Raw genomic sequence first — 25,111 nt, forward strand, 5'->3', positions numbered from 1 at the left:
GTGTCACATGGACTATTCAACTGGGTGCCGCACCCGCGTCGCACCCGCACCCGATGCAGTCAACCTGACCCTGGGTGCAGTCAACACACCCAGGGTCATTTATGTCCAACTTTTGGACTTTATATAGATATAAATATTTATATTTTTGCCCCACCCCCGTACCCGGGTTTTTTGAAAGTGCCGCACCCCCGCACCCGCACCCATGTGACATAGGTGTTAGCTAAAAAGGGTATCATAGAAAGTGATTATAGCAAATTGAATGTGTATTAGTATTTTCTCTTAGGCCTTGTCTGGGTGTGTTCTCATTTATTGTTTACAAACATAAATAAAAACATATTTTATAAATAAGAAACTTGTCTTTATTTATAATTAAGTCAATGTTCGGATTAGAAACTATTTAAATTAAGATGAACAAGAAGAGAGAGATGGTGGGTGGGAGAAGATGAAGACAAAATATACATAGGGAGAATGAAGATCTGGCACGATGGTGGTGGTGATGGTTTTGGTGTTGGAAAGTGGTGATGCTTTTCATGCTGAAGATGGTGGGGGTGGTGGTCTTGGTGTTTCAGAAAGGAAGTGGTGGTGAAGGAACAATAGTGGTGGTGGCAGTTGTGGTGGTGGTGATAGTAAAAAAAAAGGGTGGCAGTGAACAAAAGATGGTGAAAAAGAGGTAGTGGTGGTGGTAATGTCAGTGAAGGGGAGAAGGTGGTGGTGGTAGTGGTGGAATGAAAGAAAAGTAGAAATAGAAAAGAAAATAGGTCCCCCTTGTTTTAAAAAAGGCGGTCCTATTTTTAATTATCCGAACTTGTTTAAGAAATAGTTTCCAAACATGAAAAGTTGCTATTTGAAATAAATATAGATAGCAAGGCACCATTTATAAATACATCCAGAAGGCGGTTAAAGATGATAATCATGTGTATACTTCAAAAGCAAAATTATTTGGTGCAAAAGAACTTTTGCTTAGGCTTGGAATGGAATTTGTTTTCAATGAGTAAACGTTGATCTGATTTAACTCACAAAATATATCATAAGTTTTTTCTTAATTTTGAATCATCATTGTTTTTTAGCCCTTTGTGATATTCTTTTGCTATTCATAATTAGCATTTCTTTGTCAATTGGATCCTTTGAAGGTTTAATTTCAAAATCCTTTATGATCATAGTTGCGCGAAGCTTCTTGCTAGATGGGGAAACTCGCTTCCCCAGATGCTCGCTTCAGAAGCGGGAAACCTCTCTCTTCCCCAAAAGGAGGGGAAGCTTTGGGAAACCTGCTTCCAAAATATGGGAAACTTGATTCCCTTTAGTGGGAAGCCCTCTTCCTCCTCATTTCCCAAATCGATTCCCTTGTGCTTAACATTTCTCTCTAGTTTCTTGTCACTTTCCACTTGCTTTTCCCTCAATTCCTATAATTTTCATATTAAAAAATTAATAATTTTTTTTATAACAAGCTTGCATACTGGTTTTATATCTGTTTATATTTGTGTTTACATAATTTCTTATTTGCTTTTTTCGTTTGCTTCATGTTGCTTTTTATGTGTTTCCTTTTCATTTTTCTTGCGCTTGCATAATCACTTCACAACCGTATCCTGCTTCCCGCTTCATACTACTTTTGAACACTTTCTTTCCTGCTTCCGTTTCACGCATCACTTCTTGTATCCATTTTGTTTCCTGGTAACTGTGGTCATGATCTCTTCATCCATTACTGGTTCTTGTGGTGTCTTTTCTGATCATAACTTCATTCTGCAAAATATTTGCACCTTCCTGCAACTTACAGTTCAGTACTATTATTTCAGAATAACTCTGTTTCTAGGTCCATTATATTGTTACAAGCCGTTTTTTGTTATTATTTCATAGATAATAAGGAAGTCTGTGCAGCTACAGGAGAAACTGCCTAAATCTTGCAATGCTAATCCTTTCAAATTGTGCATGATAAGCCTAAGGCCCTAGAAGGCCTTCCTTTATTTGAATGTAGAACCAGAATTTGATGACTTGTGTGGAGGATCCATAAAAGCTGCCTCATTTAAATTCCCATTTAGAAAGTATTATTTAAGATGCGGACCATAAATACAAACCATAGAAGAGTTCCATCATGATAATTGAAGACTGTGCCACTTGAAGTACATTCTAGGGAAGAGCATCAAAATCTTATCATGTTTGGTACTTGCCTGGTGTATCTCATCTGTTTTCAGGTACTTTTGTTATAACTTATAATCTTTTATTCCTACATCTGTATGCCATCTTTTTAACATCTTCCTGTTTATAATAATTTCTTTCTGATTGATTGGCATGTCTGAACATTGTAGACTGTCTTTTTCTTTGATAGATTTGGCGTGAACTTTTTTCTTGACAGGTGGCTTTATTGGATGGCATTACAATGGGAGGTGGTGGAGGAGTTTCTATTCCTGGAATGTTTCGAGTAGTGACTGACAAAACAGTATGCTAAGTTTTTTAAATACTCACCTTTCTAGGTTTCTCGTAAAATTAAAATGCTTTTGTCCTTATCATTTATTGTTTCAATAAATATGGGATCTATTAAAGAAGTCAAACACCTTGGAATGTGGACCAATTTCAGTAATTCTTCTATGTGGTCGTGTTGCTTAAGGGTGCATTTGCCTACCACGGAAAGCTGAGGCTGTCCGTGGAAATGCATAGTAATAAGGCATTTCTGCAGGGCCCACTGAAGTGACGTGAATGTTAAATTGTACGTGTAAAATTATGTATTATATATATATGTATATACAATAATATGTATATACAATAATATGTATATACATAAATATACATGTATATGTACATATTTTATTTTTTATTTAGTTATTATTTTAGGACAGATTTGGACTTAGTCAAACTAAGCCCTTCCAGCCCCCAATGGCTAGATTTCTAGGCGTTGGGCTCTCCCAACAGCTAGATTTCTAGGCGTTGGGAATGGGCCTTCTCCTCTTCCTTTTTGTCTTCTTCCCTCTAACGCCCCTTCATAAATGTGTATACATAAGGGTCTTTCCCTCCTAATGCATGCTTTTGCACATTCTCTCATTGAATAGAATATATATATTTTTATATTATCTTATTGTGTATCCCCTTTGTGGGGTTTGTGGGTGTGTTCTTTTAGAACACTTTGTCGTTCCCTTTGTGGGTGTTCTAAGTGTGTTCCTTAGAGAACACTTTTGTTATCTACTCAAGTTGAAGATTGGTGGACTTTTGGTTTGTGAATGAAGTCTTCTTGAATCTTTACATGGTATTAGAGCTTGAAAGGATTAAAGCTCATTTGAAGACTCTTCTTCAAAGTGTTCAAGTGATCGTGTGAATCATTGGTGGAGTGCTCGTGTTCATTGCCTGCCCTTTCTCCTCTCTTTATCTCGTCTCTTAACCCTGGTGGAAAATGGATGACAATGATAATGTTATCATTAAACCCATAAAACTCAATGATTTCAATTATGTAACATGGGTTTCTTTATGAAGCACCTTATTTGGGTAAAGGGTTTGTGGGGACTAATAGATGGATCCGATCCAAAACCGAAGTTGGTTCTCTCTAAGGTAGAGGGTGAAAAAGAGGCACCTCTAACAAAAAATGAGAAAGCTAAGGCTATAACCATTTATGAGAATAAGCGGGAAGAATAGAGGATGAGACATGCCAAGATCATGTCTTGGCTAGTAGTGTGAATGTGAGAGAATGTATTTTCTTAAAGATATTGCACATATGAAATATGCAAGATAGAGTTCGGACTATGGTCCATGGGGATAAAACTATTAGAGAATACTGTAATGACCTATTCGAACTTTGGAAATAATTGAGTCTTCTAGAGCCAAAGTGACATTGTCCCGAAGATATAGAACTCTGCCAAAGACAAATAGATGCGGTACACTTTTACCAATTTATTTAACTGTTTAAGACTGAAATTTGAATCTACAAAGTCTATTCTTCTCCGTAGAGAAAAAGTTCTCTCTATTGAAGATACTATAGAAGAATTGAGTATGAAAGAAAATAGATTGAAACATGTAAGCAAAAGTGAATCGTCTTAGCCATTTCTAGACCGGAAAATTATGTTCGTGCATATAAGTTACCTCACCGTAGAAAACAAGGAAATAACTTAGAGAAAGAAAATAATTTATAATTATTGTCATAAACCGGGACACACTAAGCCCCAATGACCTAAACTAAAATGGACATTTGAAAAGAAGGTTGTTTCAGTTGACTCTCCACAACAAAGGACAAGGACATTCTCACACCACAAGAATCATTTATTAGAATCATGTCTCTAGCTCAATTAGTTGAAGCCCTTCAACCTCTTCTTAGAGGATCATCTTTCTCAGCTGGGGCTGCGGTATGATCTTATTCGGACCTAAGTAAAATTTCTTGGTTTCTTGATTCTAGGGCATCTTTTCATATGACCCCAAACAATGATATTTTATCCGAATGTTATAGCAACTCAAGTGTGTCAAAAGCTTTTACGGCTGATGGTATGCCTCTTGAAATCAAAGGAATAAGAAGTTTTGAAAATGATCTTTCAAACTCTAAAAAATTTCTCTTTCCAAAAATTAGATACATTCCTAAATTAAATTTAAATCTCTTATCCGTATCTTAAATATTTGATTATGGTTGTAATTTCTCCTTCTTTTCAAATGAATGTTTGGTGAAGGATCGTCAATCAGGGGAAGCTGATTGGGCAATGCCATAGAGAGGGAGGTCTCTACTATATAGATTTTTTGGAGATACCGAAAGATGTTTTTTGTTGTGATATCCAAAAAATGAATTTGAAATTGTGGCATAGAAGATTAAGACATCTTAGTGTATCTAAAATCTAATATTTTTCAAGTTTGATTTTTTTTTTAATATTAATGATTTTACTTGTGAAGACTGTGTTTTTGAAAAAATGAAAAGATTGCATTTAAAGATACAACTTTTGTTTCATCTAGACCATTTGAGTTGGTTCATTCGAATGTTTGGGGTCTAGCACAAGTTGTGTCTAAAGGTAGATATGCACATTATGTTATTTTTGTGGACAACTTTACTAGATATACTTCCTTAAGCATAAATCTAAAGTATTTTCTCATTTTCAAAGTTTTCATAAGATGGTCAAAATAGATTTGAAAGTGATATTTCTATATTTTGTACTGATTCATGAGGAGATTTTATGTCAAATGAATTTAAAAATTATCTTCACTTATATGGCATCACACATCAAAGATCTTGTCTACACACACCACAAAAAAATGGCTTAGTTGAGAGAAAAGCTAGGCACATTATTGAAACTTCAAGAACTTTACTTATTGCTAGCTATGTGCCTAAGGTTTTTTGGGGCAGAAGCTGTCCTAACTACTATTTATCTTATAAACAGATGCCATCTTTTTCTTTACACAATATCTCACCTGTTGAAAAACTCTTTAAACTCACCCTGAATTGTTCACGATTACAAACTATTTGTTGCAAATGTTTTATTTTTACCAATAAGAATGGAAAATTTTCTCTTAGAGCTATTCTTTGTACCTTCTTTGGTTATGCTGATAACCAAAAAAGGATATAGGTGTTATAATTCTAAAAATGAGAAAGTATACATCTCTCGAAATGTAACCTTCTTGGAAAAAGAAAATTTCTTTGATAATGATCAACCGAAGGAAGTAACTCAGTAGTCCTTTTTGTTTGATCTTGTTTCAAAACAAGATATTAAAAAATGTGATTGCGAGCATGATTTGGAGAACATTATTGAATCTTGTGACTTTGAATCACTTGATGAATTGTTCCACAATGATCAAACTTGTATTCAATATTCTTGGCGGGGAAATCAAAACCCTCCATATGCTCTTGAAAAGTTTTCTAACCTTAATAAACATGAGCTACAAATTAAGAAATCAACTAGAATATCAAAACCCCCATCAAAATTTGTATCATATGATTCCTTTTCTTTAAAATACCAAGCCTATATAGCTCTAATTCACTCATATGTAGAACCATCATTTTACGCTCAAGCCAAAGAATACCCTGAATGGGTTAAAGCTAGGAGGGTAGAACTTGAAGCTTTGGAAATGGCTCAAACTTGGTCTATTCAAAATCTTCCACCATGAAAGAAACCCATCGGTTGTAGATGGGTATATAAAATTAAAACTAAGAGTGATGAAACCCTTGAGCGATATAAATCTAGGCTAGTTGTAAAGGGATATTTGCAAGAACATTGCATTGATTATGGAAAAACCTTTGCACCGATTGCGTTAGAACCCTTATTGTAGTAGCTTCAATTAAAAACTGGTCTATGGACCAAATGGATGTTAAAAACGTCTTTTTAAATAGAAATCTTATGGAAGAAGTGTACATGGAGGCAACCCCTGTAAATTCAGGTTACGTCACCAGATCTTCACAAAAGGGAAGACAAGAGAAAAAAGAAGGAAAAAGCTGCAACAAATATTCTCTACACCCTTTTCTCATGGGTCGTGGGTTACTTTTATATCAAGATCAAAATACAGTCCAAGAATACCCCTGATTAGAATACAAATTAAAGATACAATAGAGGGGTAAAAATAGAAACATAAAATACTACAAAAATTATTACATAAATGAGAAGAGAACCCAAACATTTCAATCTGGATCTGGATCCAGATCTGAAACATCATGTCTCAATAGCCTCTTTCAAGTTGTGCATGGTGACAACCATGGATAACTTGCTCTCCAAGTACCAAAAACGTTGTTTGCTTAGCCCTTTAGTGAACAAATCAGCTACTTGATCCTGAGTCCCACCAAACTGAGTTGTGATCTCCCCAATTTCTATTTTGCTTCTGATGAAGTGTTGATTTATCTTAATATGTTTGGTTATTTCGTGTTGAATTGGATTGAGAGAGATCTTAATCGCACTTTGATTATCACAAAACAACATTGAACTTGGTATTTGTTGGTTTAGATCAAATAACAAATACCTGATCCAGGTTATTTCTGATGAAGTTGCTGGCATTGATCAGTATTCAGTCTCAGTACTGGAACGAGCTACTGCCTTTTGCTTCTTGCTGCTCCTTGAAACTAGATTTTTTCTTATGAAAATACAATATTCAGAAACCGATCTTCTTTCATCTGGGTCTCCTGCCCAGTCTGCATCTTAAAATGCTATAACAACAGTCAACATATTCTCCCCTTTGCCTCTCTTTTGATAACAAAGTCCATCTCCAATAGTGCCCTTAAGATATCTAAGGATCCTTTTAACAGCCTCAACATGGCTAGTGCGTGGACAATGCATGAACTGGAAAACTTGATTTTCGGTAAAAAAAACATCAGGACGAGTAAAAGTTAGATATTGGAGCATGCCTACCATACTCCTATACCTCGTGGGGTCATAAAAAATCTCTCATTCATCACGTCCAAGTTTTTGCAGCAACACACTTGGAGTCAATATCAGCTTGGTAAGCATGTCAACTGTATACTTATGTTGAGTCAACATTAATGCATTGTTTCTCCTATCAACTTCCACACCTAGGAAATACTTGAGATCTCCTCGGTCCATTTTAAATGTTCGACTCAACAACTCCTTAATTTCATTAATATGCTCCTCAAAATCCCCTGAAACTATGATATCATCAATATAAATAACACAATTATCCAACTTTGACCTTTATAAATAAAAAGAGAATGATCCAGATGAAATTTGCAAAAGCCATATTTCTGGATTTCAAGTGATAAGCTTTCAAACCATGACCTGGATGCTTGTTTTAGTCTATATATGGCCTTGTTCAACTTGCACACATAACTGGTTGGATCATTTTCACTATATCCTTGTGGTTGTTCCATGTACACTTCTTCTTTGAGATCTCACATCTAACTGAGTCAAGAACTAGTCGTGATCTAGTGCTAATGAAAGAATAACTCTGATAGTTGTCATTTTCACAATTGAACTGAATGTTCATAATCCGTTCCATGATCTTGAGTAAATCCCTTTGCTACCAGCCTTGCTTTGTACCTTTCTATGCTGCCATTCGGTTTGTATTTGATTTTAAAAACCCACTTTGACCCAACCACATTCTTCTCTATAAGTTTTTTGACATCCCAAGTTTTGCGCTCATATAATGCTTGCATCTCTTCATTCATAACTTCAATCCATTTGTTGGATTTTGAAGCTTGATTGTAGGATCAGTGTTCTTGATGTTGGGAGATAGTAGTTAAAAATGCTTATTGCTCAGTGCTAAAGTTCTCATAACTCACCCACCGATCAATAAGATGTCGAGCTCTTCTAGACCTTCTAGCTATTCGGATGTTTTGGGCATCCAACAATTCAACAGTCCTTTAGAGCATTTTGATCACTGCAACTAAACAATTCCTTTGAATCTATTATCTGCTGAATTTGTGATGCTGATTTGCTGTCCTGTAATATCTTGCTCCTCTATTTGGTCTTCTGGACCAACAGGTTCACTTTCAGCTTCATTATCCTTTTCAGCCAGCTCCATAGGAAACAAATTAACACAGAGAGAAGAAGAAGCAGGAGGAGTAGAGGGGCGGAACTGCCCTCTCTCTCCGTTCGACAGAGAAGAGAAGAGAAGAGAAGAGAGAGAGAGAGAGAGAGAGAGAGAGAGAGAGAGAGAGAGAGAGAGAGAGAGAGAGGCAACACTGGTTCAAGTGTGCCGACAAGAGGAAGGAGACGAGGGGGGTGAAAAAAAGAGGGAGGAGAGAGATGAGGTCGGGGCTGGTTGTGCCGGTGAGAGGAAGAAGAGTGACAGTGGGGGGAAAAAGGGAAAACAGAGAGACGGGAGGGTGACTCGGGGTGTCGTTTCGGGGGTTTCGGGTCGAGGTCTCCGGCGAGCCTCCAGCGATGTGCAGGGATGGGCGTCGGCTTCGTGCGCCCGCGTGACTCAGGCGAGAGTCGGGAGGGCTTTGGGTGTTTTAAAAAAAGAAAACCCCCACTGAAGGGGTTTTTAAAAGAACACTTGGGGGGGGAGGGGTTATCGACCCAGATTTGGGTTGGATCCGCTCGGGTCCAACCTGGATCCAAAACACTTTTTTTCTTTTTAAAGCACGGGTATTACATTCTACCCCTCTTAAAAGAATTTTGTCCTCGAAATTTTCTTTGGAGATTATCTGCAAAGATCGTAGTCTAAGTTAATCGGGGTTAACGCAGATGCACAACTCGTGTGTGTAAATCCAAACATATAAGTTCTTAAAGTGATCAAGACAACTCACAATGAGTTGCTGGGAAAAGTTTTAGGCTAATCACTCGGTCGAACAAAATTTATACGTGATTTCATTGATTAATTTTTGTCTGGCAAAATTCGTACCAAAACACAAAAAGTCTTAATCTACGACTATTAGAGTGTCTATTTGCTATTCTCTACTTGTTCGGTCACGGTGGCATAGATATTGCCCAATACTTTTCTTTGTGGTTGCTGCTGAGGTTGTGGTTGTGGTTGTGGTTGTGGTTGTGGTTGTGGTTGTGGTTGTGGTTGTGGTTGTGGTTGTGGTTGTGGTTGTGGTTATTGTTGCTGTTACTGACCTTTACTTGCGGTTCGTTTCTGCCAATCTGCCGCTTTCTTGCTACATTCTTGGGAGTAATGCCCCATCTTCTCGCAATATAGACAGTCTTCAGTATCCCGGGGGCATGTCTATCTAGGATGAACATAGTTGTACTTTAGGCATATCTGATTTGGCAGTTGTTGTGGCTCGTTTCCTCTATCTGGATTTTGCTTCTTGAATGGGGGTCTCTGCATTTTGCCATCAACAAGTTGTCGTTTGTTGCCTTCACCATTCCTAGTAGACTTTCTATCTTGTCCACCCTTAACTCGCTCCCAATCATCATTTAAAAGGGTGGTTGCCGCAACAACTACAAAGAAAGTTGAGGTCATACTGGTCAGGACCCAATGACAAAGTCCTTCCTTTAGTCCCCAAATGAATTTTCTAGCCCGCTCACATTCATCTTCGTACAAGCTGGAGCAGTATCATTCTAAGTTCTAAAATCTCGTGGTGTAATCCACCAGACTTGAGTCACCTTGGCATAACTACAAAAATTCTATCTTCTTTTTGTCTCGTGCATGTGGGAAAAAATAGTTTGCTGAAAAGGCACAATTAAAATGTAAATTGTAATATATATATATATATTATTTAATATTATTATATTTCCTTTTATTATTATATTTTTCTATTTTTCTTTATTTTCTTTTTTAGCATCTAGTTCAATAGAAACTAGATATTTGATGAACTTGACTGTGCAAATAGTTGTTGGACTGTAGTCCAACAGCTATAATAAATGTTGTTGGACTATAGTCCAACAACTATAATAATAAATGTTGTTGGACTGTAGTCCAACAGCTATATTAAGAGACGTTGGAATCCAACGTCTCTTTTGGAGAGCTCAAAATGAGCTCTCCTCTCTCTTCCACTTTTTTGTATATATAGGGGTGAACCCCTTCAATGTAAAGTACCATGCTTCTTAAGCATTTTGTTCATGAATAAAGTATTATTTATTTTTCAAGTGTTCTTCCTTTTATACCCTTTCAAGGGTCATGCTTGTAGTGTCTCCAATAGACACTTGTTTGTGAGTTATTTGTGCATTTGTTGAAGACCACCATTTCATTACATGGTATCAGAGTTACGAAATCCTTAGATCTTGAAGTGCTTCCGCCTCGATTTCCGTGCCACATTTACAAAAGGTGTTTCATCACCTTGTTCTTGGCTCAAGAAGATTTGTTTGAAGAAAGGCGAACTTGTGCTACAAAAAATTTTGGTTTTGTATCCTCTCTTATTCCTTTGTCTTCTCTTTTTCTTTTCTTTTTATTTTTCTCTCTCTCTCCTCCTATTTATTCCTCTCTTACCCTTGTAAAAGATGGATGACAATGATAAGATCACCATCATTCCTATGAAGCTAAATGATACTAACTATGTAATGTGGGCTTCGATTATGAAGCACCACATTTGGGGAAAAGGTTTATGGGGTATAGTGGATGGTTCCGATTTGGAACCTAAACTATCTCTTACTAAGAAAGAGGGTGATAAAGAGGTTCCTCTAACAGAAGAAGAGAAGAGTAAGGCGTTAGCCACTTATGAAAAGAAATGGAAAGAATGGAGGATAGGGCATGCAAAAATTATGTCATGGCTCATCAATAGCATAGACATTAAAAAATGCTCTAGTCTAGCTAAGTTTGAGCACGCCGATAAGGCTTGGGAATACTTCAAAAACATGTAATCCCTTAAAGATATTGCACATGTATGTAATTTACAAGATAAAGTTCGGACAATGACTCAAAAAGATAAAACTATTCGAGAATATTATAATGAGTTGTCCGAACTTTGGGAAGAGTTGGCTCTTCTTGAGCCCAAATGGCATTGTGTTGAAGACATCGAGCTTCGCCAAAAGCAACTCGATATGAAACATTTCTATCAATTTGTGAATGGTCTAAGGTCGGAGTTTGAATCCACCAAATCAGCCCTTTTACATCGTGGAAAAATTCTTTCTATTGTTGATACTATAGAAGAGCTCACTATGGAGGAAAATAGACTTAGAAAAAGTAATCCAAAAGTTGATGATGACTCCGTTTTAGCTGTATCTAGACCGGGGAATCATACTCGTACTTACAAGCCGCCTCATTTTGGAAGGCAAAACGACGACTTTGATAAAAGAAAAGTTATTTGTCATCATTGTCATGAACCGGGGCACTATAGGCCTCAATGTCCAAAGTTAAAAAGAAGAGAAGAAAAAAGAGTTGCATCTGTTGAATCTGAGTCAAAAGATCAAGATGCACCTGTGTCTATGGCTCAACTGATGGAAATCCTTCAACTTCTTCTCAAAAGGGTATCCTCCTCAACCGAAGCCTCAACTGGAGCGGAAATTGCATCTTTCTCCGGTCCAGGTAACTTTCCTTGGCTTTTAGATTCTGGTGCTTCTTTTCATATGACCCCAAATGTTAATAGTCTATCCGAATGTCTTAAAAATAACTCAAGTGTGTCAAAGGTTTTTACAGCCGATGACACATCTCTTGAAGTAAAATGAATAGGATGTTTTGAAAATGTTCAAAAATCCAAAAGATTTTTTATCCCAGAAGTTTGATATATCCCTAAACTTAATTTGAATCTCTTATCTGTCTCGCAAATATCTGATTATGGATGCAATATCTTCTTCTCTTCTCATGGTTGTTGGGTACAGGATCGCCAGTCAGGGAAGCTGATTGGGGAAGGCCATAGAGAAGGAGGACTTTATTACATGGACTTTTTGGAATTATCCAAGAATGCATTTTGTTATAATATTCAGAAATTAGAATTGGATTTATGGCACAAAAGGCTTGGCCATCCTCATATGTCTAAAATTCAATTTTTCCAAGTTTGGAAAAATTTTGTAATTTTGAAAATTTTTCTTGTAAAGACTGCATTCCTGGCAAAATGAAAAGGTTACCATTTCTTAGTAGAACTTTTGTTTCCTCACGACCACTTTAGTTAATACATTCGGATGTTTGGGGCCCCGCACCAGTTATTTCCAAAGGTGGTTATACATATTATGTCATTTTTGTTGATGACTTTTCTAGACATACTTGGATTTATTTTCTTAAACATAAATCTGATGTCTTTGCTAACTTTCAAATATTTCATAAAATGGTTAAAAATAAGTTTCAAAATGATATTTTTGTTTTTCGCACTGATTCAGGGGGAGAATTTATGTCCAACGAATTCAAAGACTATCTCAATTTACATGGTATTACACATCAAAGATCATGTCCACACACTCCACAACAGAATGGCCTAGCCGAACGCAAACATCGGCACATTATGGAAACTACTAGGACATTGCTAATTGCAAATCAAGTTCCAAAAAGTTTTTGGGCTGAAGCGGTCCTAACTGCCACCTACCTCATTAATAGGATGCCATCTTCCTCATTAAAGAATACAACTCCAATAGAAAAACTTGTTAATTTAACTCCAGATTATTCTAGATTAAGAGTCTTTGGATGCAAATGTTTTGTTTTCACCAACAGAAATGACAAACTCTCTCCTCGTGCAATCCCATGTGCCTTTTTAGGATATGCTGATAATAAAAAAGGCTACAGGTGTTTCGATTTTCAAAATGACAAATTATATGTGTCAAGAAATGTATCTTTTTTGGAAAAAGAAAGCTTCTTTGAATTTGAAAAATTCAAGGATGTCGCTGAATACTCATTTTTAATTGATCCAACTTCAAAATCCAATGAATGTGATGTTGGATGTGACCTTGACAATGATCAAAATCCTATTGTTGTTGAAAATGATGATAATGAAGAGCAAATCCATAGGGATGTTAGTCTACAATATTCAAGACGTAGAGAGCAAAATCTTCCATGTGCATTACAAAAATACTCTGAAGTCTCACCTAGAAGAACGTCTAGAATCTCTAAACCTCCAGAAAAATTTGTGTCTTATGAATCTTTTTCACCCACGTATAGGGCTGCCATTACATTAATACAATCATATGTTGAACCATCATCCTATTCTCAAGCAAAAAATCATATAGAATGGATAGAAGCCATGAAAATAGAATTGGATGCACTAGAAAAGGCCAATACTTGGACGATACAAGATATTCCTCCGGGTAAGAAACCTATAGGTTGTAGGTGGGTATACAAAGTCAAAACCAAAAGTGAAGGGACCCTGGAAAGATATAAGGCCCATTTAGTAGCAAAAGGATATGCCCAAGAGTATGGCATCGATTATGAAGAAACATTTGCTCCTGTGGCCCGTATGACCACTGTTAGAACTTTAATAGCCTTGGCCTCCATTAGAACATGGCCTATCTTTCAATTAGATGTCAAAAATGATTTCCTGAATGAGAATCTCGTTGAAGAAGTATACATGGAAGTCCCACCTGGTATTAGTATCCCTAAGGGTAAAGCTCTTCGTCTAGAAAAAGCTCTTTATGATCTTAAACAGGCTCCAAAAGCCTGGTATGACCGATGCTTGATATTGGTTTTCAACCTTGTTTAACTGACACTGCTTTGTTTGTTAAGAAATCTGATGCAGGCATCATTCTTCTTCTTCTCTATGTGGACGATATGATCATCACTGGAGGCGACAAACAGGGAGTTGCAAATATCAAATCTCTTCTTAAACTCACTTTGAAATGACTGACTTAGGTTTATTAAGATATTTTTTAGGCATTGAAGTTGCTTATTCCCCTCGGGGGTATTTGATATCTCAATCTAAATTTGCTCTTGATATCGTTTTCAGGTCTGGAATTACAGATGATAAGAAAGTAGACACTCCAGAAGTTGTCAATGTTAAAATGAAAATTGATGATGGAAAACTTCTTGATGATCCTACTCCTTATAGACTGCTTGTTGGAGCTCTTTCTTATCTTTCCATTACTAGGCCAGATATAACTCATGCGGTTCATACAGTCAGTTAGTTTCAGCATGCTCCCACCTCCGTGCACATGGGAGCGATTTTGCGTATTATTAGATACTTAAAATCCTCTCTTTCACGAGGACTCTTCTTGTCTGCTTCATCTTCATTAAATTTAATTGCATATACTGATGCTGACTGTGGAGGTGATCCCAATAATAGACACTCAACTACTGGTTTTTGTGTGTTCCTAGGTGAAACCTTAATTTCGTGGAGGTGCAAGAAGCAACAGAAAGTCTCTTTCCTCCACCGAAGCTGAATACAGAGCCATGGCAACCACCACTATGGAGGTTGTTTGGCTCAGACGATTGCTAGCGGATATGGGAGCTAAAGCAACGCAAGCTTCAAAGATGTGTTGTGACAACAAAAGTGCGATCTACATTGCAAGCAACCGGACATTCCATGAGCGTACTAAACACATTGAGATGGACTGTCACTATGTCAGAGAGGAATACTTACATGAAACCATTGATCTGCCATATGTTACATCAGAATATCAATTAGCAGACTTCTTCACCAAGCCTCTCGCTGCTCCCAGATTTCACTTCTTCTTAGACAAACTTTCACTCATTGTACCGTAAGTTTGAGGGGGAGTGTTAAAATGTAAATTGTAATATATATATATATATTATTTAATATTATTATATTTTCTTTTATTATTATATTTTTCTATTTTTCTTTATTTTCTTTTTTAGCATCTAGTTCAATAGAAACTAGATATTTGATCCAGTCAAGTTCCTGTTGGAAAGTTCCTGTTGGAACTTGACTGTGCAAATAGCTGTTGGACTGTAGTCCAACAGCTATAATAAATGCTGTTGGACTATAGTCCAACAACTATAATAATAAATGTTGTTGGACTGTAGTCCAACAACTATATTAAGAGACGTTGGAATCCAACGTCTCTTTTGGAGAGCTCAAAATGAGCTCTCCTCTCTCTTCCACTTTTTTGTATATATAGGGGTAAACCCCTTCAATGTAAAGTATCATGCTTCTTAAGCATTTTGTTCATGAATAAAGTATTATTTATTTTTCAAGTGTTCTTCCTTTTATACCCTTTCAAGGGTCATGCTTGTAGTGTCTCCAATAGACACTTGTTTGTGAGTTATTTGTGCATTTGTTGAAGACCACCATTTCATTACAGGCACTACGGAAAGCTTCCCAAGGAATAACTGTTGCTCCAGGAAAATGGATACTCCAGGTTGCGTCCCATAATTTTTGGGCGTTATCCTTGAGCCGATAAGTATCGAAAATCATCTTCTTTTTCTCGGGTACCGACAGTACCTGAAAAGCTCGCTCCGCCTCCTTGACCCAATTCTCGGCGAGCTTAGGGTCAGCCTTGCCAGCGAAGATCGGGGATCAAGTTTCAAGAATTTGTCATAAATGATGGAATTATGACGATTTGCCTCAGAAGACGCAACCTGATCTCTTTGAGCACGAACTTGACTCTGGATTGCATTGGTCAGGTTGCTGAGGGAATCCATGACGAATCCCTATTGTTCAGACTATTCCCGATTCGCCATTCGTACTTCGCATCATCCTTTATTCGCACCAAAGGAGGGTAAGTCAAGATTTAAAATAATCATAGTAAACAAGTAAAACAATATTTTTATATAGTACAAAACACTTACAAAAACCCAATACCGTTGGTTGATTCTACAAAAGGTTAAAACTTATCGAATAAGAGTTCGCCGACTCTACAAAAAGCATTAAATCCTAGCATTCTCTAACTCCCCCTAAGAATGGTTCAAGTACTGCTTAACACTGTTCCTCGCAATACTCGTGCGCCTAACTTTGCATGCAGGAGAGGGGGGTAAGGTCGAAGTGTCAGGTATATCAAGAGAACCTCTTATGGAGGAAGCTTCATCCTTAAGGCCTTGCGCGACCAGCTGCCTCTTGTCGTGACCCTATTTAAGATGGCATTCTTCCACAAAATGGCCCACCTTACTACAAAAGATACAATTTACAGGATCGCGAGGGCACATTTGACCCGAGTGAGTTTGACGACATTCTATCTGATTATCACGTCGTCCTAGGTTGGTGCTTTCGTAAGCCAACCTATCTACCCTATGATTCATGTTCTGGACCATTGATTGAAGTTGTTCAACTGCTCCAGTCAAGGCATCTATTTCCTTAACCATCTCATTATATAACATCTAAATCAAAACATATTTCTTTAATTATTATAGATACAAAAATAATTTAATAAAGAATACTTACAGTGCGATGCAGGTGTCGAATGATCAAGAATCATTGTATTCTCTGTTGCTCTTGTTGCTCTGATACCATTTATAACGCCCCAAAATCCTGAACATGTAATCTTTTAGGAGAAATTTAAATGCTTGGCAATCAATCCTTTTTCAAAGTTTAAAATGACTTTTTAGTGAAAAAATAGTGTTTAAAATAACAAGTCAACGGACCGTGGGCGCATTACTGGCGAACTTTCCTTTACACAATAGATTTGTATCTCCATATAAGCATTGAAACCACATATATTCAAAACAAGGTTTTTGATAATTAAAGTTTATACAAAAGAGGATTTTTCAAAAGAAATACTTATGCAAAATTTCAAAATGTGCTCAGGAACAAAACATTAGAGAAAGAGTGGGATCTTGATATCATCACGTCATCGCATCATTGCCTGCCATATCGACCTAATCATCACATGTATCCCATAAAACGAGTCAGACTTATAAAAATCTGGTAGGTGCATAAATATCAAAATTCAGAATAAGACTAATATATGTATTGTTCATTTTGTAACATGCAATTTAGAATAAGTAAAATGAGCATGATAATCTTGTTTCGATATTAACTGTCCTGATGGTACGTACATGAGAAACATAGAAACAACTGAGACTGCCCGGGGGTTTGTTATTCTATGTATTTTGATACCCTGGACAACTAACTGAGTCCGCTCCTTAGGGGACGACCAATGACTGCGAGAGAATTCTTCAGAGGCCACTTGTTCAATAGGATGCATTCGAACTTGTGCAAAAGTCATTGGGATCTATCACCTAGGATAATTTTTTGGTAGCCTAGTCCCCTAACTCTGATGACTGGGGACATCGAGTGATTGCTACTCGATGAACATAGTTATTAACAACTTATCCATCGGAGTTTTTGTACCATCTCATTCTCTCTCTTGTCGGAACCAAAGAGAAGAATGGGTATATCAAGTTTTATTTTAACTGGCGACTCATTTTACATGCTCTGGTCTTTCAAACTAAATCGAGCATCTTGCCTGTGAAGGCGATCATCACCATTTATGTGATTTTCTTTTAATCATTGTGCATTTTCACGCTACGAGGTTTCCATAAACCTCCCGTCCAATTATCGTAGTACTAACATGCCGTGCATGTTTGATAGTACCACTACGATAAGAGGGATATCGGTTTCTCGGAAAGAAACTCAACATTTATTTAGAAATTTCAATGTTCCATGCTTTAAACCAGAGAATATCCGAGTCATTTCGGATACCAAAGAGAATGACCGGACGTACGTACCATTTAGGGCTACGTAGTCGATGCCTTTCTGTTACGCATGTTTGAGGGAAAAACTTGGTTGCGAATAAGCAAATGCCAAATACTTGTTTTGTTTTTTTGAGACCGATTAATACAAGATAAAATCTCGCATATGAAATCCTTTTAAAATAGAGACTTGGCAAGGACGCACAAATTTGCGTCTTTAAATGCACACTTAATCTGAAGTAGGCAGAAGTATGCAAAACTTCATACCTTATAAAGTTATATATATTTATATAGAATACACATATAGTAAAGCATAAGCCTATATGCACATTGCAGTGCAACGACAAAGTAAATGACATAAAGCAAGGCTCGATGTGCGAAACCACACATCGAGCTAAATAAATTGCATAAGTGATGCACGATGTACGAAATCGTACATCGACTAAATAAACTACATAAGTGATGCCTAATGTACAAAACCGTATATCAGTTAAATAAACTGCGTAAGCGATGCACGATGTACTAAACCGTACATCAGCTAAATAAATTGCGTAAGTAGTAGCCTGTGCACATTACAGTGCGGCGGTAACGTATATGACATAATTTAAATGGATAAGAATATGCAAAACTGCGTCCTTGAGTTAAACACACACACACACACACACATATATATATATATATATAATACGTATAAGTTAGAAGTATTCCGTCATTTGTTTTCGTATGCAACTTTCCCTTACCTCATAGATGGTTTGACTCGCTGATGATTCCGAGCGTAGGTTCTTAAGGGCTCTTGCCTTGGTAAATGTGTCGCGTCCGTTGTACCTGATGGTATTAAAAACCTTATCGTGACAACGATTGCGTCGCAGGGGTTAAACCCAAACCCAGTTCGGGCCTACCGGACCGAACTGGGCTCAGTACAAGAGGCGGGGGGGTAAAGCACGACTGAGCCAGGCTCAGTCTGAAAGCGGAGACCGAGTTGAGCTTGGTTCCAGTCGCGCTTAGCTCGGCAGACTAAGCAACCAAAAGAAAAAAGGAGGGGGGTGGGCTCAGTCTAAAGGCGAGGATCGAGCTGAGCTCGGTTCCATCCGAGCTTAGCTCGGTAGGCTAAGCAACCCAAAAAAAAAGAGGGGTGGGCTCTGTGGTCAGGGTCAAGGTCACCGACAGGCGAGGAAGAGGAGGGTCGACCGTGGGTGGCAGTGGCCAAGGGCAGCAAGGTGGCTCGCCCGCCTCTCTCGTATGGCAGGAAACACCGACAAGGAAGAGGAACAGAAGGGAGGCAGCTTGCTGGCTCGCCTCTCCCAACCGACAAAGAGCAGGTAAGAAGATCGGTGGGAAGGCAACCTATTGACCTGCCTCTCCCGTCTGATCAGAGAGTAGACGAAGAAGAACCGGGAGGAGCAAAGAGGGGCGGAGCTGCCCTCTGAGAGAGAGAGAGAGAGAGAGAGAGAGAGAGAGAGAGAGAGAGAGAGAGAGAGAGTACCTAAGGGGCAACGCCGGTTCAGGTGTGCCGACAACAGGAAGGAGATGAGGGCGGTGAAAAAAGAGGGAGGGGAGAGACAAGGTCGGGGAATGTTAAAATATATATATATATATATATATTTGTTTATTTCAAAATACCTGATAGGGGTATTTTGGTCTTTTCACAAATTAATATAAGTTGTTTATTAAAACAACTTATTTTAGGTTTTATTTTCCTTTTTATATTTTCTACTTTCTTTTTCTTTTTTTTTGAGAACCATTGGGGACCCCACATTGACCACATTGTGGGAGCCCCAATGGCTCCCTCTCTCTCCTTTTTTGTGCATAAAAAAGGGGTATTCTCCCTCTCAATAATATTTCTCTCTTTTGCCTTTTGGCATTTTCCCTTTGTGGGTTTATGTGTTTACACCTAAAGTGCTTGTATATTCTTCTTGGTTCTTGTCCATTGTTGGACCTACAAGTGTTTTTCACTTGTTATTTGTATTTTTGCTTATTTCATTACAATATTGACCCGGATCCGGGTTGGATTTGCTCGGGTCCAACCTGGATCCAAAACACTTTTTTTTTTAAAGCACGGGTATTACATAGTTAAAGTGTCCATGTAATAACATTGGCCTACCTTCTTTGAACTATGAAACAACACATAGTTCATTAACTCCATAGTTTATTATGCTGACTTTAGGTGGTATTCCAAACAATTTTTATCACTTATTTCCAGTAATCTTCTGGACAAGTTCTAGTATGCTTAACTCCCATTTTATCTGAAAAGTACTGCTGAACTTTGTAGAGATTACGATTCTGGAGTTCTCATGGACAAGGACAAATGAATTGCATTATACTTGAATGATAATTTGTAATGAGAATTTTACAAGTTCTATAACTAATGTCGTAGGGTCATGCCATTTTGGTTGCATCTCTTTGATGGACGACTGGACAATCTATGACATGTGCATCATATTTATTACTTTTTAATAATTTAAATGTTTTTAATATTATTTAAATAAAAATGTATTTTTACATTGCAATATCAAAAAAAAAACTTGTTGATCAAATATTAAAAAAACCATGTCCTACTGTCCTATTTTTCAAAAATTTTATGAACTTGCATCTTAAACTCATGTCACATGTCGGGTCGTGCCCATATCCTTGTGGCATAGATGTTTAAATGAAATGTGGATTTTACTCTGCTTATCTTTTTTGGTTCTGAATAACTGCCCTTATGATGGTGTCTCTACTTCTGGAGCAAGTTTGTTATTTGAACAATTTTGTCTACTACATGGCTTCACGTTTTTTTGACGTCTATTATTTGATTACAGGTTTTTGCCACCCCAGAAACTCAAATTGGATTCCACCCTGATGCTGGTGCTTCATTTTACCTCTCACATCTGCCTGGCCATTTGGGTAGCTCATTGGATGCTTCCTCATATATTTATTTGTTCTTTTTTTTTTCTCTTAAAATTATGGAGTATGGAAAATTGAAAATATTTTCAATTCCCTGCAAGTCTGCATGCATGCAAATGATATACACTTGTTGCGAGTTCATGGTTAGTCAATCCCTTGGAGGGTAGTTCTTCTACCAAAGTTTTTCTATACATGTTCTTATACCTATCTTAAGTAAACATGTTAACTTAAATTTATAGCTGTCTGACTTCTCTGCTTTTGTTTGCTTGAACCTAATTTATATAATAATTTGAATAGACTGGAACCATTTGAGATCTTTCAGGAATGTTATCCTCTGTCCTATGTCATATTGAATGTGCATGGTCTGAGTGGCATGTAGGTTGTTGGAATGGAGTTCTGTGATACTTGCTTCAAGTGGAGGTTTGAATTGCATTGATAGGGAATGGGAACTATTATTTTTTAATATCTTATTTAGTGACTATAGGACATTTGCTTGCCCTATTTTGACCTGTACATGTCACATAGTTGTGCATAAAATTTTATTGACCCTTAAAGGGCTATGACTAATTAGTCATGACTTTTCTGTGTGCATATTTTTATTTGATGACCCTCAAGATGTATTATGTTTCTTTATCTAGCATAATTGAAACAGCTTTTTCTTACAACCCATGGTTGACTGCTGTCATACTCTTTCCTAGGGGAGTACCTGGCTCTGACTGGCAATAAACTCAGTGGAGAAGAAATGCTAGCATGCGGGCTTGCAACCCATTACTCCCTTAGTGCAGTTTGTACCATTTCTCTGTGCCTTCTGTGAAGTTATTTTGCAGTTTGTTGCTTTTCCATATCTTTCGCCTATAGACCACAAAAAGTTTATGAGAAATACAATTTAAAATATTTCAATAAAATCAATAAAGCTTTCATTTCTACAGAGGCATAATTGTGTTGAAGATCAACTAGGTAAGCTACTAACTGATGATCCCTCAGTTATAGAGACTTCTCTTGAGCATTATGGTGACATTGTCTATCCAGAAAAGGGAAGTGTTATTCACAGGTACTTGGTCTCTGCTTTATTATTATTAATTATTATTATTAAGTGCTTAAAGGACAATTTTGAATGGTTCCATTTTTTTGTGTTTCACTACACTTGGATGGTGCTTCCTTCATTTGTTGTTATGTTCTGTTCAAGTCCAGATAGATATTGATGATTAAGTCATTCCAGATTTTATATGTAGAAAATATGTCAGACGACAATGGCAAGTTGAATATTTGGAAACTCAGTATCTTTCATTCCAATGGATGCCAAAGACACTGTTGTAGCCTGTAGTAGTGGAATTAAGTAATGTTTCGTTTGTGCAAGCCTTGAACTGATAAGAGACATCATAAGCTTTTCAATTCTATGAAGATGACTTTTACTCGATTTTGAAACTAAAAAGATGGTCTGATAATTAAGACCACTAAGGCATCATATTCAGGAACTTATCTCTCATTTGTGGCTATTCTATATGTGACAGCTTCACCAAATTTGTTGTAGGAAAAACAGGAGTTTTTACTCAGTTTTGGAATTTGTATAATCTAGTCCGTTTCCTAATTATAAATGCAATCTTTGTTAAGTTGAAACAATGCATTGTAGGGCATTATTGAAATTCTTATTTGTTATTTATGTTTTCTATCATGGCCACTTATGTAATTGGGTCACATATGACGACACATCTGGTGGCAGGTTGTGTGTGTATATCTCTCTCTCTCTCTCTGTATATATATATATATATATATATATATATATATATATATATATATATATATATAGAGAGAGAGAGAGAGAGAGAGAGAGAGAGAGAGAGAGAGAGAGAGAGAGAGAGAGAGAGAGCAGGTGGTATCTGCCTACCGGGCCTTTGAAGTTTTTTCAAGTTTTTCCATAATCTGACCATACAAATGTGTTCACATGCTTGATTTTATAGTAATTGACTCTTGGATTGTCCAATTCCGATATGCAAGTAGGTTTTTATAAGATTTAAAAATCGACAATCTAAGATTTTCATAAATATTCCAGCCAAAAATCATGTTTTTTATCAATAAAACATGATCCAAGTGTCGTTTTCTAGCAAATCGTCCATGGCGTACACATCTGTGGGGTCAGATTCGTGAAAAACAACTTGAGAACACCCATCACTTCCAGAAGTGGTAGGCAGTTACCACTTTTCCTATATATATATAAATAGAGAGAGAGAGGGTGTAAGATCACATGTGTGATATGTTCGAAAAACCCCCTCTTTAGTGGCGATGGTGATAGCTGCTAAAAGGTCTTTTAGCGGATGCATGGTACTTGACCTATATGTATGTATGTGCCATAGTCACCTGTATCAATAAAGGTAATTTCTCGACGAGGGTATTTCTTGAAGCGATTTTCAAAAGTTGATAAATCTCGAAAATATCTCGAGTATATCTCGGAAATATATAAAATTTTAAAAAATAAGTAAAATACAAAAAATTGAAAATTGAAAGAAATGGTCTCTTCTTCCCTTCCTTCCCTTCTTTTCCTTTCCTTCCTCCCTTCCTTCCTTCCTTCCTTTCCTTTCCTTTCTTTCTTCCCCTCCCTTCCTTTTTTTCTTCTTTTCTTTCCTTTTTTTCCCTTTCCTCTTAAATACATGAGTGTTCTCATCTTTAAATCTTCGAAGATGTGTTGCAACAACAAAAACACAATCTACATTGCAAGCAACCACACCTTCCATGAACAAACAAAGCACATATAGATGAATTGTCATTATGTACGAGAAGAATATTTGAGAGGAACCATTGAGTTGCTGTATGTCTTCAGAATGTCATCTTGCGGATTTTTTCACTAAATCTCTTTCATCACCTCACATCATTTATCTCCTTAGAAAACTTTCGGTGATCACACCGTAAGTTTGAGGAAGAGTGTTAATATATATATATATATATATATATATATATATATATATATATATATATATATATATATATATATATATATATATATATATATATATATATATATATATATAATGTGTGTGTGTAATCGGTAGTGCCCTCTAGGGGCATTTTGGTCATTTTACATACATATAATAGGTACTGCCTATTAGGGGCAGATTTGTATTTCTTTAATTTTCTTTTGTCTTTTTATTTTTATGTAAGAGCTTTTTGGTCTTTGACCAATAGAGTTGTTGGGGAGACGGCTATATTTATAGTCATTAGCAGCTCCCCCGCAGCTCTATGGGCTCTTCCAAGGCCCTTGTAGTGCCTATATAAAAGGGAATTTAACCCGTCTTTGAGATATGCTTAGTTTAAACATTTTGTGAATAAAAGCTTATTTATTTTTTAATTATGAGCTCTCTTTTGTGAGTGTTTTGTGTATGCCTTTGTGACTCTTTGTATTGGCCCATTAATGACTTTTACATTTGCCTTATGTGGCTTTGTATTTGTGCACACTTTGTACTCTTGTAGCCCTTAAGTGGCATTTCCTTGTGCACATTCTAGTTTCATTACATCGTTATTATGTGCAAAGTCTTATGAGAAAAGGTCTCATCCTCATCTGCAGATAAAATAGCTAACATTTTTTGGACAAATAGTTGCAATCCTTGGGTCAAACTCTTAAATAAAAAGCAGCAATTTTGAAATATTTTTTATACCCAGGATTTCTTTAGGCTCTCCGTTTTCGGAATATTCTCACCCTATGCACTCAAATGCCTCTCAAGTGTTGTAAACATATGGATATCTACACCAGCACAAGTGATCTTAGTTTCACCTAGTTTGCTTATCTTAAAACTTCAATAACCGTCCTTTTCTGCAACTGTTTGTCATCTTTTCTCTCTTTGATTTCATTGTATACATTTTAGTGTGTGTATAGCTATTATGTATAAGCCAATCCAAAAAAGTTTTGAATATAAACTCAAGTCAGTCAAGAATAACATGCCAAACATGTTATATGATTTATCAGTTTTTGGCACACAAATGAACTATGCTCTCTCTCTCTCTCTCTCTATATATATATATATAATCTCTTTCTCTCACATGAGCATATCATACAAGCAATACCGTTGCATTTTCTAGTATCATCAGTCACTGAACTGGCTGCAACTTACACCTTGTTATTATGATGTTAACACAGTTTCTGTAAGAAGTCTTTTAATGCTTGAAAACCATAAATGCATTATTCTTGCTACATTTGTTCTTTTAGGCACCCTTAATTTTAAAAATTTTCTTCGTTCTCTCTTTTTCTTTTTGTCTTCAAGATCTGCCATCTTTCTGTTTTCAACATATGAAGAAAAGATTAAAAATTGGGGTGCTATCAAGTACACTTGTTACCGCCTGTGAATTAATTTTCTCAATTGTAAGGAGCAAGAAAGGTCTTGCAGAGCTAAAAGAAGTGGAAAATCAAAATCATTTAAATTAGATAAGCCAAAAGCTTTTGATCAGTGTTATT

The 25,111-nt window shown here is 36.7% G+C and overlaps 1 protein-coding gene across 3 annotated transcripts in view; it reads left to right on the top strand.

The window, feature by feature from the left end:
- The window catches only part of LOC149822338 (small ribosomal subunit protein mS47-like), a 56,410-nt gene that overhangs the window by 25,628 nt on the left and 5,671 nt on the right, over positions 1 to 25,111 (top strand). For all 3 annotated transcript variants that reach the window (XM_089980639.1, XM_089980638.1, XM_089980640.1), the window contains exons 6-9: positions 2,348 to 2,431; positions 20,586 to 20,670; positions 21,369 to 21,454; positions 21,600 to 21,721. In XM_089980639.1, the coding sequence (XP_089836765.1) occupies positions 2,348 to 2,431; positions 20,586 to 20,670; positions 21,369 to 21,454; positions 21,600 to 21,721 (377 nt within the window). The remainder of the gene's footprint in view (positions 1 to 2,347; positions 2,432 to 20,585; positions 20,671 to 21,368; positions 21,455 to 21,599; positions 21,722 to 25,111) is intronic.

Source organism: Nuphar pumila, chromosome 11, assembly GCF_984573655.1.
Source record: "Nuphar pumila chromosome 11, dmNupPumi1.hap1.1, whole genome shotgun sequence".
Classification (NCBI taxonomy): domain Eukaryota; kingdom Viridiplantae; phylum Streptophyta; class Magnoliopsida; order Nymphaeales; family Nymphaeaceae; genus Nuphar; species Nuphar pumila.